The sequence below is a fragment of the Trachinotus anak genome, unplaced genomic scaffold (genome assembly GCF_046630095.1).
Source record: "Trachinotus anak isolate AG129_WGS33_773 ecotype Australia unplaced genomic scaffold, CSIRO_AGI_Tana_v1 ptg000007l, whole genome shotgun sequence".
Taxonomy (NCBI): domain Eukaryota; kingdom Metazoa; phylum Chordata; class Actinopteri; order Carangiformes; family Carangidae; genus Trachinotus; species Trachinotus anak.
Window position 1 is genome coordinate 21,418,073 of NW_027273858.1, and position 16,361 is coordinate 21,434,433.

Here is a 16,361-nt window from a genome sequence, read left to right on the forward strand (position 1 = left end):
GATGAATGAATGAACCTCTGAGCAGATGATGGTGACAGTTATTCTCATATAGAAAATGCAAACATTCATCTAAAATACCTCCTCATCATTTCATATAAACATTACAGTTAACCTGCAATAAGCAGCGTGCTGACTGTTGATTCCACCAGAGCTTCCCCGAGAGACTCGTCTTAAATCTTGCATGGCTCCTGTACTTCCTCTGCAGCATTTATGTGAATTCTTGTACAAAACCTAGACCCAACATGATTTTAATGACTCTCTGCAGTCAGCAGTGCACTTGTTTTTTTTTTCCTCACAGCTATGAAAGAGCTTCTTGTTGAGGTAGGGAACAAGGAGAGTGATGTATCCATACATTTGTGCAAGCTTGTAAAACTCTGACTTGGCATCAGTGCAGATGTAAAACACATTTTGGAAAATAGATTCCTCTTTCTCCCGACACCAGTGAGAAGAGTTTGTACAGGATTTTATTGGCGCTGTAAGATACAGGCGTCTCTGTCAGTTTAGTTTGTCTGCGGATAGAGGAGCAGCGTGAGTAACACATGAGCAGGGTGACAGAGAGTAAACCTGAGAGTTGTACAGGTGCATGGCAGGGGTTGATGCACCATGCAGGAATGTTCAGAGAATATTTATAGAAATCTGCTCTGTTGGCCTCTGCAAAGCCAAGATATGAGTGGAAGCCAGGGCCTTCTCTCAACATCAGCCTTCAAACTCTGTGGCTTCTTTCTCAAGTTTGACTTTTACTGTCTGATTATTTTGTCTCCCACAAGTCTGCAAAGACAGAAATTACCTTAAGATATGCGAAATAAGAACCATATGACAGCTCATTACCCAATTTGTGTGCCTGTGTTTATCATAAAAACATGTAACACAACACCTCTGAGTGACTTTGACTGTGTTTAATTAGCTGCCTGCGTTCCTCTCACCGCTGTCTAGCTCCTCGAGCAAGTCTGGACACAGCGAGGTGGAGAAGGACAGAGACTCATCCACGAGCGAGCCTGCGGCTCCAGAATGCGACCGCCATGTTTACAAGAGCGTCCTGGAGGGTGGCGACATTCCCTTGCAAGGTCTGCGGGCCCTAAACAAGCGCCATGGCAGCTCTTCCTCCTCTAAAGGTAGGACAGCAGCCACTTTACGTATGTGGCCAGTGAAAAGGAAGGTGTGTGTATGTTTGTGGGTGTGGATGTGGGGCCAGACAGCACAGCGGGCCATTAAAGGCCTTTCCTGCTGAGACAGAACCAATGAGTTACAGACACTGATGTTGGACGTGTCAGACAGGGATACATGTGTTTCCGTTTACCTTTCTGTTGGAATCCACACATTTTCTTTGCTCCCAGACCTCACAGCCAATCACCTCGCAGCATTCATCCCCTCAGCAGCTTTTGATTTATTATTGATGCCATGGATGTTTTCATCAAACGTGTACTGGCCATCTGCTTTGGAAAACTCACGGAGGGAGTGAGGTTGTCTTGCTAAGTCGATGGACGCTAACCTTGGGGATTTTCCCCCCTCTCCTGCTCCAGTTGTGAGCCGCCAGTCGCTAGGCAGGCTTAGGGCAAGTCTCCAGAGCGTTCCAGCGCCAGGGAGCGGAGGGCCAGAGTGGGAATGGATGATGAGGGACGATAAACAGAGCTTTGCTTTTCACAACCCTGGCCAGACATGGGTGAGATAAACAGGAGGGACACAGAGGGTGGGCAGGCATGAGGAAGTCAGCTGTCAGTGTGAGGTCAGGGGCTGGAATGCCTGCGCACTTGGACGGAGGAGAGAAACGCCAGAGGAGATGTAAGGAAGAGAAAGGAAGGGACAGTGTGACCCAACACATGTCATTACTTTTACATCTGGAAAGTCCCACAGCAAACTTTCAGTCACTTTAGAAACTTATGTATCCACAATAATAACTAATATGAATGTTTTAAAGAGGACATATCCATGTCAGCAGTCTCAGGACACAGATGCAGTAAATCAGGGTAGCCGTTGTTTTAGCTTTTACGCAGAACTGTGGAAAGACCCAGTAAATGGATTTGGCAGTCTAGTCAACTGACTAGCACGCTCTTTCATTAGCCTCCCGCCAGAGGCACCACCTTGATCATTAGAGTCAGTTACAGTTCACCGCACAAGGTAAAGTGTAGACGAGCCCAAAGAAACGACCGAGTGCTATAAACCAAACACTTCATCATGAGTTTCTGTCTTGTGCTCATGTAAAAAAAACTGTATGAATCTTTGTGTCTTTAAAGAGCTAAACCTGCTTCAGGGCCTTTTCATGGCTGGAGTGGTAACTCTTCACTCACCACATGCAATGGAGAAAATATCTGGTCTGCTTCCTCAGTGTGTGTTTTCCTGGCAGATATGAATGTGACAGATGGGTCACTCATGCTACAGAAGCGTTTCTCAGCATGTGAAAGTGTTGTGTCATTTCCCGGCTCCATCTGTAGCACTATCACAGGCCTCACTACTACAAGCCAGGAGCTGACTACAGCCAGGATGAGCATTTACAAGCTTTTTTTGACAGACATATTTCACTGGTCATGTTCAGTCAGGATACAGTTTTTATTTACAACCGTGTAGCAGAGCAATGTATGTATTAACAGCAGTGCCAGGGGCCATTTATCACTGCAGCTGCCCGTCTGATTGCTAAAAGTAGAGGAGGAGAAAACACTGTATGGAGCACGTTGAAGTGGACGTGAAGCAGTCATGTGGAGGAAAAGTCTTTCCCCCTAACATGACCATAAAACAGAAAAAAATGTTGTGTTAAGACTTCCTATAAGACGTCCAACATTACATAACATTTCATGGCATATTGCTGTTTTAATACTTTATGTTTCACTTGTTATATCGCTGTTTACAGTGATAATAATGCAGAAATCTGTTAGACAGTAAATTGCTCAATTTTTACAAAGCATAACTCTTCACTGCAGTTTCATTCTGTTAAAATAACAGTCATCTGTTACTTGATGTCTAATGCATCAAGTCTGCTTCCTCTTCTCATCTACTTCTAATGGAACCTGGTCTTTACTTTAGAAATGTGCCTGACTCTGTTTTAGTGTGTATGTGTGTGAACCTGTGACCATTGTAATCTAATATGTTGTTTATTCTGTTGTCCTGCATGCTTGCCAGTGGATTATAAAGGTGGGAATGGCTATATAATTTCACCCTGCTCCTCTGTAAATAGTCAATCGGTTCTTGCCAGTAATGCAATAGGTAACCAGTGTAAGAGTAAGAAGCCTCTTTCTGCTGCCAAAGCCTGCATACCCCAAATCCTGCCTTCTAAGTTCAAGCCCAAGCTGCTGCCACCCAGTGGTGACAGTCAGGAGAGCAGGACTAAAGTCGTCAGGCACCCAAAGGCCCACAGCTGTGAGGATCTGTACACGGGGCCGTGTCACACGGACTTTGCTGGAGCAGAGGAGAGGGAGAGTGGGCAGTATTCAGACTCTAAGTCCAGCTGTGGCAGCGACTGTGCGGATGGCCTCAGGAATGTTTCCCCTGCAATCAGGAGGAGCGCGTCTGAGTTCTCCAGCCTTTACAGGACCATGCATCACATCCAGAGGCCCAGTTCAGCTGGCTGCAGCCCCCACGGCAGCGTCCGGAGCCTGGCCTCCCTTTTTGAGAAGGCAAAGGCAGACGGGGGTGAAAGGTCAGAGGCAGATGACGGGGGTAACATTCCACGGGAAGCCGTGTTGTCACGGGTCAGCGAATTTGAAATGATCATCCAGAGGTCTGGCTCGGCACCCAGCCGCTCCTCCTCCCTGCCCACCCTGCACTCCAGCCACAGCCATAGCCCCGACCACGCGCCTGCCCACCTCTACATCGCGTCTGCAGTGTCAGCGGAGTCCCTTCTGGTAGCCAACGCCACCCAGACGGATGCCTGCTCCCCAGTGGAGGCAGAGGACAAGAGCTCTGGGGAGGAGGCCTTGTCACCGAGCAGTGTGACGGTGGAGGAGGCCGCGTCCTCCTCAGAGGACAGACACAACATCAGGGCTGGGTCGCCCTCCAACACTGAGGCCGAGGTTGAGCAGATCTTCAGTAAAGGTTCCCCAGAACTCATCCACCAAAATGTCAGTGCATCAAAGAGTCCCATAGCACTTCTCACAGCATCCCCACCGCAACACAACCATCTCCACCACCACCACCACCTCCTGCACCACCTGAACCACCAGCTCCTCCTCAAACCAAGCAAATGCAAAGGCTCCTGCCCAGCCTCCTACACGCGCTTCACCACCATCCTCAGGCACGAGAGGCAGCAAGCCACCACCCAACAGGAGAGGCCCCCACCTCAGGAAAAGAAGACCATGCTGCCCGGAAACCTCTTCCTCATGGGTCCTGCTCCCTTCAGGCCACGGAGGAACCTGCAGTCCCACCAGACTCGGAGAACCCTGTTAGCCACCAAGGTGACAGCAGGCACCCAGAGGCCCAGCAGCCTGTCCCCTGAGCTCAGACCTCTGATCCCTCAGCGCCTGTCCTCGCTGGAGGTCTTGGAGAGGCTGGGCAACGGAGAAGGAGGCAACACTGACCACCTGAGTAACGGGCAGGGCTTGGACGCCAACGGGAACCTACTGCAGCCGCTGGCAGCTCACCGCAGAGGTGGCTATCTCCATCCCTTCACCACTGTCACCCTCCTCTCTCCTCATTTATCTCGACTCTCTCTTCACCTCGTGTCCCTTTTCTTCCACAAAGAGACGCCGCCACCCTCCATCTCTAGTCTGTGTGGTGTGTTTACAAAGTGACAGGGAAGCCTCCATCTCATTCTGAGTATGCTGTTTGGTGCTCTTCCATTTCACTGTGAATGAATATGGTCCCTCAAACACATCAAAGCGCCTCACTGTAGGAGGTTCAGGCAGCCTTTGGTAACGTATACATCTCCTTGTGACATCAGATTTGAGTTGTATGCAAGAGTGCAAGAGCCTGCATAAGCATTACACTGATTCAGACAGCACTCGTCATCTCGTTAATAATGAGATATTAAATCTTACCTTAAACTACAATCCCAGCATTCATCTGTAATGTTTAAGCAGGATATTATGATACAACATTGCATACGCTCTCTCAAATTGATGCCTCACCATGTCTGTGTACTGTATCTGTTTTATTTTATTTTCTCTGCTTTTTTGGGGACTGTTCTCGTCTGCCATCTTTCATTCTCTCACCATGAAAGGTTTGTTTTAGCCAGACTGGATGTTTCCTGTTTTGATGTCCATTGCATAAACAGCCAGAACTCAGAGCATCAGAGACACAAACCTGAAACATTGATAGCTGTTTCTCGTGGCCCTCGCTGGGACACAGACTGAAACATCTATGGTGGTGTGGGAAGCAAACTAAGTAACAGTTAATAAGGTGAAACCTCAGTAAACTAATGGATGCTGGTTGGTTGATCAGTAAAATCATGATGTCATGTTTATTTTTCTTCTGGCCAAGATACAGTAAATTTCATATTTTCTGTCCTGCATTGTTTTGTTTTTTTTCATGAACACACATCGGGTCATTCTGTGTTCATTCCTCTGTGCATGCAGGATTACATTTGGCTTTTTTTGATATGTGTGTGTGCGTGTGTGTGCGTGCATTTCGTTTTAGTGTTGCAGAGATTCTGGTGTTCATTTAAAGCATGCGTGGTTGTACAGCAGTTCTTGTATAATTTTATGACTGTGTTCACTGGAAGAAGGAGGAGGAGAATTGAGTGCAATTTCATCATCTTCTTATTGAGAAGTTTTGTTCTTGTGATCTGCCTTGAGGTCGACGATGACATTGCTTCACAGCATAATCCTCTTTCTGCTTCTGTTCCAGACTCATCCCCAGCTCACGGGGAGAGCCAGGATGAAGTGTTGCGGAGGCGTCATGGAGACAAAGAGGTGAATTTCCTTTAAAATTAAGCCAAGATTTCATTAATTAAACTTCACTGGCAATATTTATGTAAAGATATCTGTGTTATGAATGAGGAAACTATATATTATGCATCACAAATGTGTCACATGAATAAAAGAGGAGAGGAGACCCATATCTGGAGGGGACAAACAGTTCAGTCTGGTTTCCTGGTTGCAGAAAATCTTGGAGGAGCAGCGGCGGTTGAAGCGGGAACAGGAAGAAGCTGACACAGCGTCGAGGCGACACACAGGAATAGTCCCGACACACCACCAGTTCATCACCAATGAGCGCTTCGGAGACCTGCTCAACATCACAGATAACGCAGAGAAGAGGAAATCGGGCGTAGAGGTACAATACAGGGCTGTGTCTTATCCTTCTGTAAGCAGGAAGAAAAGATGACAGATGCTGTGTCAGTCTGTGTGTGACTCAGGCTGAGGGGTGAGGCGGGTGAGGGGCTTGTCAGCAGGATTTCTGTCGACACAGATGGCTTTCTCCTCTTAGTTAAAAATTCAGAGTAGTAACAGAAGGAATGGTTGAGTTTATCACTGAATATTTCAAGTCATTTTCACAGTGCACCCTGTTCACCAGCTGTATAGCTTGTATTAGTTGCACCCTTGTGTTTACCAAGGTGTGCCTGCTCTCCTGGCACGCCAGTCAGACTGTAAGCAACCCACAGTAGCTTCTAACTGGGCATGCTCCAGAGGACAAGTAACCCAGTCAGTCACAAGCACATCATTCCTGTCATTGCTGGAATATTTATGTACAGAGGGGGCACAGAAAGGACAAGTCAGGCAGATTTACAGTACACAACACCAGAGGATCTTCTTTTTATGTTCTCTACATAAAAGACAAACACAGACAGTGAAACAGCCAAAAAGAGACAAAGATTTAGATAAATAAGAGTATTTAGTCTTTTGGGAAACTTTCTGTAGTGACCTGTAATAACAAAATCAAGAGTCACTCAAGTTTCTTTTTGTATCCTCACAGAGAACTCCAGCCATGGCTCGCTTTGACTTCAGAGCTGAAACTCTAAAGTAAGTGGAAATGATCACAATCTGTATTTAAATGTGGTTGGAGAAACAACCTTACAGTTTATTACAGTCCAGTACAATAATGATGTTGTTTTACTGCCTCCACCCTGTGTATTTTTAGTTTGGAGTATCTCATGGGTGGTTGATGAAGAAGTGGTGCCAGAAAATCTGACATTCACAGGAAATTACTGTTTAGAAAAGTAGAAAAGTCAAAATAAAAGTGCTGTTGGACAGACAGTTGGCATGAAACCACACTCTTAATTTTTCAATTCTCTTAATTTCTCTTGAATTTCTAATCTTTTTGGAACATTTCTAGGGAGTTACCATTTCAGAAGGGAGACATCGTGTACATCATTCGACAGGTGGATCAGAACTGGTATGAAGGGGAACATCACGGACGAGTTGGTATTTTCCCCCGAAGTTACGTTGAGGTGTGTGGCTTCTCTCTGCCTTTCTTTACTCACAGTCAGGATGGTTTAAAGGACGGCTGCAGCAAAAATTATTGTTAAATAAAACATATAGTGCATTATAATTCATGTTTTTTTGATTGAAATAGTTTCTTTGCTCTCTGTAACTGGATTCTTAAAGATGTTTTTCACAGTAATATTTTTGCCAGCCACGATTTGAGTCATATTGTTTTTTCTCGGTTAGTCACTTTTGTTATCTGTCTGCTTGTGCAGCTCCTCCCGCCCACAGAGAAAGCCCAGCCAAAGAAAAGTGCCCCGGTGCAGGTCCTGGAATATGGAGAGGCTGTCGCCCGCTTCAACTTCACTGGGGACACAGTGGTGGAGATGTCCTTCAGAAAGGTGAGATGGGAATTAATTCATACAAACTCAAGAATATTTTGTAGCAGTTTTTTCTAAATAGTGATTCTTTAATACCTTTATCACTAATTATTCATGAGTCCAACTTTTTAAATGATATTTATTATCGATGTTGTGACCACGTGCAGGGAGAGAGGATCACACTAATTCGTAGAGTTGATGAGAACTGGTATGAAGGCAAAATCGCAGGCACCAACCGCCAAGGCATCTTCCCCGTCACCTACGTAGAAGTGCACAGAAGACCCCGCGTCAAAAACGGGGTGGAGTATCCCGACCCTCCCATCAGTCAGTCGCCACAGCGCAGCACCAACGCTTCTCCTCAGGTGAGGACTCTAAGCCAAACTGATGGGTCAGTCTTGGGGAAAACTGGCCCAGATTTTTTATTAACACTCTGAACCCAGAAAAAAAAACACCACGTTTCATTTAAAATGTTTTGTCTCGTGAATTTGTTTCATCTTTCATTTTCCTTTTCTTTCTCTCATCCTTTCTTCCTCCTCTGCCTCCATCTCCTTCATCCTGTTGCTCTGTAAAGCTGTATCGTAATCGTCTGACCACCTCCCCCCTACCCCTCCCTCGCTCCCCCCGCCGCTCCGTGTCCCCCGAGGTCCACGCTGTCTCCTCTGAGTGGATCTCCCTGACTGTGGGAGGAGGGAGCCCCCCTGCTGCCCCCACCCCTCCCCTGCCGCCGCTGCCCACCGTTTCCTACCGCTGCGGCGAGTACCTGCCCCCACCTTACTCCGCCAGCCCCGTGCCTCCCATCAGCGGCAGCCCATACTGCGTCTCCCCCATGGCATCCCCATCTGCTTCCCCTTTACCCCCACCTTACCCACCCAGACCCAACTCCACCACTCCCTTCCTCACGTTCACCCCACCTCAGGGAGAGGACTTCCTGCTCTCCCCTCCCTCCCCACATCTCTCACGCAGCGTGAGCCCCTGCGGCGGGCCGGTGCTGGAGGGCTGGCTGAGGGGGGAGAAGGAGTTGACAGAGGGGAAAGGCACAGAGTGGGACAGGGGCGGCGCAGCCCCGGGCAGCAGGCGAAATAGCCCTGCAGAGGTATCTTCTGCATGGTGTGCGGTGTTGCATCTCAGGCTCACTCTGGAACATGGGCTTTTGGCCACAGTATGATTCCCTAAAACTGCAGAACTGAAGACGTGACTAACTTGTAGATTTGACTGAAGTTGACTTTAGCCCTTTAGAGGATGAATCTGCTGGTTTAATAATAATAATAATAATAATAATAAACTACAGAGCACTTTTCATACAAGAGATGTAGCTCAAAGAGCTTTACAATAAGAAATGTGAAGTAGTAAAAGCAGGATAAGTTAAACCTTGTCACACTGCTCAAGGCTGCAAGACTGCATGTTGTTGTGTTTACTACTAACACGCAGATGATTTACAGTGTGTCTGTTTTATATAGTTCTGTTTCAGATTTCCTAACTGTAAAAGGCTGTAAGAAGAGATATGGTGCTTGCATTTCCTGGACTTATTTGAGAGCTCAAGTTACTTTGTCTGTGTAAAATTCAGCTTATAGTTGCATGTTGTTGTTGTTCTATTCAGAGGTGCCATAACATGGATGACATTGGAGGTTGGAGGTTTATTTAGGACAGTGACATATTTATTAGTGAGTATTTATAGGTTTCACATGTTGGCTTCTGTTTCAAAACCTACAAGGAAACACAACCTGACTGTCTCTGAAGTACGACAACAATTTACAGCAGGTGGACATGAGGTGCAGTCGCCAGAGATAAGCTTAAATTATGAAATGTCCAGGCTGATGTGACGTTTTTGTGTTGCAGTTTGTGAGGAATGAGGCTGATCATCATGGACGGAGCTCCAGAAGCCCTGTGATGCTGTTTGACATCCAGGATAATAACAACGTTAACTCATTTGCGGTAAGGTGGTACAGAGTTTCCTTGGGTCTCCAGTGAAGTTTATAAAAATAATGTGAAGTTTGTTAAATGACTGTTTAACTTTATAACCCATCACCTTCAAAGATCCATTGACTCATCTTTAACTCCCATTATGTCGTCTATATTTGTGCTATATGTTAGACATGGGAGCTATTGGAGAACGATCCTTTTCCTATTAAAGAAATTGTTTGATATTTTGGGGAAATAAAATTAGCAGATGCTATTTGCATCTAGGGTGGATAGCCACTTTAGCTATTTATTCTCAGGTGTATCTAGCATGACAGAGACAAGCAATGTTATTTGCAACCAGGTGTCTATAGTCAACAATGCTATGTGCACCTGGGGTGGATAGTCAATGTGGCTATTTACACCCAGCTCTCCTGGACCACTTCAGTGAGTCACACAGAAGAAGTTCTGGCAGAACATTGTTGTTTTCTAACACATTGTTAATGTTGTGAAAGGGTCTATTTTAACCCAAACCTCGATATTTTCCTAAACCTAACCTAAGTCGTTTTGGTGCCTAAACCTAATCAAACTGAAATCTGAATATAATTTTTTTTTAAACTACTAAAAAAATACTATCTCACCTGACTTCCTGAAGACTTTCTGCTATAGTGGTGTTTAATAAGCGTTTAGAACGCCACCTGGTGTCCAGCGCTAATTAAACATTGTATTTCAGTAATCTGGGCTGTCTGCTTTTTAACAGGGCAAAAATAAAGGGCCTTTAGGAGCCATTGGGCAATTCATACAGAAATAAATAGTCAAATAGCTGCCGTGGGACTGTTTTCACCCTGGTGCAAATAGACACAGAATAAAATTTGGTTTTCTTGCTGAAAGGTAAATAGGAGGATCAGTATAACTCTCATGTTTGTCTGTTCAGTATGAACCTGAAGGCAGCATCCAGCCACAGACCAGCACCTCTCAAGATCAATAATTAACATGTTATATCGTGTCCGATTGATTCATACAAAAAAAAATGGATTTGGGGGTTGTGTGCTACTCATAGTGATTTCATGGAGTCTTGTCATACCCAGATTTCTACATCTATTTTCAAAGGAAAGTCGCTGAATCCTGCTAAAAAAGTTGCTAGATGTTACTAGACTATGTCATGTGCTAATTTGCATATACAAGGCATCAAACTATAACTGCTTAAACATGTACACAATTTAAAAAATGAAGTTAAGCTAAACTTTACTGCCTCCAATGAGCTTTACTGTTGTCATCTCACCAGTTTGCATCTAGAAACAAAACTACAAAACCTTTTTATGGAGGCTGTGGAGCTGAAGTGTCGTAAACAAGAGAGTATGCAGACACTGGAATAAACTCACTCCTGTAAATTCTGTGTATTTTGAGGAAAATAAGAAAAACTTAAATAGTCAAGTTAAATCATTTACAACAAAAAATAAAGAGAAGGAGTTCCCCAGACAAACAACTCCTTCACATTTCTGTCTGGCTGATAATTGGTTGCAGAGCCACAGCCACATGAGATCATGGTTACTGAGAAATATAGGTGACTCATTTCAAAGGAGAGAGGAGTTAAACTTGCCATATTTAGAAAAATCATTAGAGAAGTCTTAAACTATTCACTATTCATCACCACTACTCTGCCATTACATTGTTTTCCCCATGCTAAGCTAAGCTAACCCACTACTGGCTTCAGCTTCATATTAAATTGAGGGATATGAGAGTAGAATCACTTTTCTTATTTGACTCTCAGCAAGAAACAGAATAAGAGTGATCACTCAAAATGTCAAAGTATTCCTTTCAGCTGTACCTGTCAGCTTCCCTGTAATCCTGCATGTTCATACTGAATATTATCTTCTAGAAAGTGAACTAATATTTCATGTTTCCTGTCTACATGCTCTCACTCTGGTGTCTTGCCTCTTCATGTCTCTCCTCCCGGGCTCCACCAACATCTCCTCTACTTTTAACGGATCACTTCCTTTTCTTCCTTTCTACTTACTGGAACCCACCTTCCTGTCTCGCCCTTCGCCCCCCCCCCCCTCCCTCTCTAACTCCTCACCTCCTCCCCTCAACTTCACCTCGGCATCTTCTGGGACCCTCGGTGTGGGCCCACTGTCTGTCTTTTCTCTGACGACTTCACCTACTACTACTAGGAGGCAGTGTGTAATGAGATCTTGAATATAGCTGAGACCTCGGTGAGGTACTGCAGCACCCTGTCCCACCACCCTCATGACTCTGTCCATAGACTGCACCCCCACCCCAGTAAACAATCTTTCATCATTTCCCAGCAACCCCAGTCCCACAGCAGCAGTCCGGAGCCAAGTCGTCTTAACTGTGGAATGTGAGTAAGATCTGTGTTTCAAGTCTGAATTTTTTCCTGATTTCATATTTTGCATCCTCAGCTCAGCTCAGCTCAGCTTTGTGAGTTTACCAGTTTATCTTTGCACCCCGCTCCAGTTTCCAGGCTTTGTACAGTTACGTGCCACAGAACGAGGACGAGCTGGAGCTGCAGGAGGGAGATCTCGTCAGTGTCATGGAGAAGTGCGATGACGGCTGGTTTGTCGGTATGTGCCTCAGGATAGATTCTTCAGACGTGCAGTCACACTCGCTGTGTCACATTTATCCATACAGGGTTTCTGCAGCATGACAGCAAAGGACTGCACGCGTGCAATGTGCATGCTCAGGCCACCTGGAGAAGTAGAGTCATCTTCTGACATCCATCCATATAGGGTTCCTAAAGAAGTGACAGTGGATGATTGAATGTAGTGGACATGCTCAGGTCTTGCTCTGCATTTCAGATATAGCTCAAATGTGTAATTTTGTCTTAAAATCAAGCTCATTTAAGCCTTTAGATTAAGAAAAGTCCCTTTACTTCCTTTTCCTGATCAGGGTTTCTCTTTCTCTTTCGACAGGTACCTCAAAGAGGACAAAACAGTTTGGGACTTTCCCTGGGAATTACGTGAAGGAGGTGAAACTGTAAAGATATCTAATCTGGCTGTAACACATGGTTGCCTGTCAAGCTTGGGAAGTCATTACTATCGCGCATGGCTGTTGGTTAGAATAGACATTTAGCCAGGCGAATCCATTTTGTCTGGGGAAAGTGATTGGTTCAGCCTGAGGTATGTCAAACTGCACGAGGCGAAGACGGAGACGGCTCACTGCCCAAACCTCAGCATGGTGTACACCTTCATCACACTTCACTTCGCTTTCCTGACAGAATACGTCCCATCTCCACACGTGGAATATCTCTGTGAAAACCTACCACAAACTAGCTTTTATTGTACAGATAATAGCTTCCATTTTGTCCGTGTGATCTTACAGTACACGAGTGTTAATGTAGCAGGCCGGCAGCAGAGCAGTGTTTATGGGTCAAGGAGAGGATCTTATTGCCTGAACGTGACTTTGGAGGAGTCAGAATGTATTTTTTGTGTGATGTGGGGTTGGAACTGTTTGTCATGAGCTACCTTTCAGGATCAGAGGCGTTTAACACGATTAGCTAAAGTATGATGCATATCGAAACAATCACTTCCTTTTTTGATTTAACTTCCAAAAGAAAACCATCAGCGTTGGGATCAATGTACCGTGAGTTTAACGTGGTTCCTCACTCTGGTCCTACAGACAGTTTTCCTCAGTTTAGATTTAAGGTAATGTTGTTGACTCAGTGCCCCCTGGAGTTGAAATTCTTTAAAGACCCTTTAGAAACTGGTCTGACATACCTGTTGCTTTCTTTTACACTTTCAGTCAGTGTTGCTGCTTTTCAAGAGCATGGCAGCGCTCACAATTCAGTGTGACCCAAAAGCTTTAGATACCAGTTCAGTATTGCCTTCATTTCCTATCCAAAGGTCATCATACAGCAGATATTACAGTCATATGTGTGACTAAACACTAAAATGTTGAAGTGTGCTGTTAGCTTCTCCTTTTCTCAGTTACCACAACAAACACAAACTCAGAACACCTACTGTGTTGATTGTCTCATAACAGTGAAGATAAACTCTGTGTATGCAAATAGAAACTCTTTATTTGTGCTTGAAAACCTCCTCTGTTGAATTAGAGACTATGTTTGCTGATGCCTGCAAGGTAGCTGGTGGTAGACGGCTGGCTTCAGCTCAACTACAGGACAGGCGTGGTAGCACTTAACTTCCTGTTTGGTTATTTTAGGGGGATCCCACCTAACAAGATAATAGAAGATTAATCAGTGATGACACAAAAAGCTATTTAATGTTTTGAATGAAAGCCAACGAGGTGTCTTAGAGAATAATCATACTGGTTTTTAAAAGCATATTGAGATTTTAACCAAGCCCTTACTGAAAAGATTGTATGTTTTAGCCTTGTAAATGTGTACAGAAAACTTTGAGAGGCCTTCCAAATATGACCACATATTTTCATATGTAATGACGACAACTAGCTGTTTCATTTTTATGTACCTACATAAAAATGACCATTAAAGGAAATCTTGATTCAAATAATAGCATTTATAGGTCGGCATAAGAACAGCATGCACTGTAACACCAATAAGAGACTGACAAATCCGATCAGAGCATGAAACACTATCAGCTAACGCCTCTATATTTGCATTTAGCTTAAAGAAAACAGAAGTGACGACAGGGTTAAAAGTCTGCTCCTCTAGCTTCAGTAGCTCCTGATGGTTTGAATTCTGCTATCAAAGCATCAGAGTCCTGCGGAGCACAGAGCTCCCACATCTCCAGCACTGTCACATCCTGTAACACACACTGTCAGAATAGCTCCTCCACATGCACAGATCAAAGCTATTGTTGTCTCTCTTTTGTTTGTGTTTTCATCAAATTCCTTGTTGTCATCAACCGCTGCAGTGTGCCCATCAGTCCTTAGCAGAGCTGTCAGATAGTACTTGCAAATAATTCTTAGTGCTTGTTAAGACCTGCTCAGAGCAGCATATGGGCGTAGTTTGTGGGGCAATTTGCTACAAAAGTATTTAAAGTCAGTGTAGTTGATACCAGGAGGGGCTGAGCTGTCCGAAGCTCCGTGTAGCTGAGGTCAGATCCACACATTTCCAATCAAATGGTGCCAGACTATCCGTGGTCCTTCCTGTTAGTACAGATCTTTCTGACTGCCTGAGTGCACACAATCTGAACCATAATGTGAAGTATAGACAGATAAAACAGTAACGCTCACTAGATCTCAAAGTGTATGTTTACTATATCTCTGTTTTTCTTGCGTCTGAATGTGCAACAGTTTTGCAGTGATGACGATAAACGATGACCTGGTTGGAACATGACTTGAATGTTGTGTATGTGGTGAACACACACAAGTAGTATATGAAGTTCAGCAGCTGATTAAGTGCATTGATTTAACAAAATTCAGTAGCAATCAGTGTTTCATCCTCTCTGTGGCGTTTGCTGTTGAGACAAAATCAGGTGTTTCTTCCTGTGCACATCACCACTGACAATTCTGCCGGCATCGGCAAGGGAGTATCGACTCAAGATCAAATACATAATATAATACATTGCATTGTGTGTTTGCTTATATAGCACTGATATAATGTTCAGGTATTTTGTTACACCACAAAAGCATTTTTCCTTCCACCACATTGTTTTTTCCTGTGTAACTCCAGCTCCTCGTGAATGTGCTGATTGGCCAGGAGTCTGTCGACCTGTAGGCTTGTCCTAACAGAACAACAGCAGTGTCTCAAAAACACTAGACTGTATGTGGACAAATAAACAGTTACAACACAACTCACTATAGATTGTTCCTGTGATATTCTGCTCGATAAACCATCACAGGATGTATGAATGTATAAATATATGAATGTGGCACTGCCTGCGTACACACGATTTGTAAAAAAAGAAAAAAAAAACATGTCTGAATGTCTTTTCACCTTGAATGAACACGCAGACTAACGAGCAGCGCGGCACAAGAAGGACTGTAAATATGTAAAATATAAAAAATATACTGCAGGTGTCTGAGCTCTCAGTTACTTGCAGCAGTTTATTTACCTGAAGGATTTTTGGAAAAGCACAGAGTGGAGCGTTACTGAGCACAGGAAGTTAGATGCATATGAACATTACGCTGCCATTTGTGAGGATCATAATGCCTTATGTTAGATGCAAAATTAAATTGTGCCTCATTTTCATTTAATGTTTTTTTTTTTTTTTTGGGAGTATCACTGAAATGTATCCATGACATATTTAATGTAACCATGATTTCCCCATTACTCCCAATCTCTGTGATGAGAGAATATTTACTAAGAACTTGTCAGTTACTGTGCAAGTACCTAAAAGTGTGACACAATGCTTCAACTTAATGATTAATAACCATGAGAATGGACTAGTTTAATGGGACGCACAACCCGCAACAGGTTTGGTTTGTTTGCTTCAATTTGCAGTGCTGTTACATTGACAATATTAAAAATAAAGATACTATACACTGCTGTGACTTCGGTATTATGCAATATTTAATAAACCATTTAAACCATTTGGTGTTTTCTGTGTTGATTTCCTGAGACAGATCTGGTGTAGAGATAAGCTTGTAATAAATGTCAGAGGATAACTTCTGTAACTTCAGCCAGGTCACATGATAGACTTTTATTTTGTCTGCCCTGTGAGTCCTGTGGAGAAGCATATGTCTGTCAGATGGGTAAAATCCCATTAAAGTGGTGATGTTGATAGGTGTGTTTTTACAGCCCTGATAGGGAGGAGCAGGTTTACTTTTCATTTACAAAGATCTTACATAAGGGCTTCACTTTAAAACAAACAGATTTAAGGACTTCTGTGGCAGGCCTGAAGGCCTGTTGTGGATGCATGCA

General features: G+C 44.1%; 1 protein-coding gene across 1 annotated transcript in view; it reads left to right on the top strand.

Annotated features, from left to right (window-relative positions):
• Positions 1–16,030, top strand: part of LOC139623289 (sorbin and SH3 domain-containing protein 1) — a 43,825-nt gene extending 27,795 nt beyond the window's left edge. The window contains exons 16-28 of the mRNA XM_071481397.1: positions 934–1,112; positions 3,112–4,575; positions 5,773–5,837; positions 6,028–6,198; positions 6,838–6,884; positions 7,198–7,312; positions 7,562–7,687; positions 7,834–8,028; positions 8,238–8,759; positions 9,503–9,598; positions 11,734–11,921; positions 12,038–12,144; positions 12,493–16,030. Of these exons, the coding sequence (XP_071337498.1) occupies positions 934–1,112; positions 3,112–4,575; positions 5,773–5,837; positions 6,028–6,198; positions 6,838–6,884; positions 7,198–7,312; positions 7,562–7,687; positions 7,834–8,028; positions 8,238–8,759; positions 9,503–9,598; positions 11,734–11,921; positions 12,038–12,144; positions 12,493–12,560 (3,343 nt within the window). The 3' untranslated portion in view covers positions 12,561–16,030. The remainder of the gene's footprint in view (positions 1–933; positions 1,113–3,111; positions 4,576–5,772; positions 5,838–6,027; positions 6,199–6,837; positions 6,885–7,197; positions 7,313–7,561; positions 7,688–7,833; positions 8,029–8,237; positions 8,760–9,502; positions 9,599–11,733; positions 11,922–12,037; positions 12,145–12,492) is intronic.
• Positions 16,031–16,361: the final 331 nt, after the last annotated feature.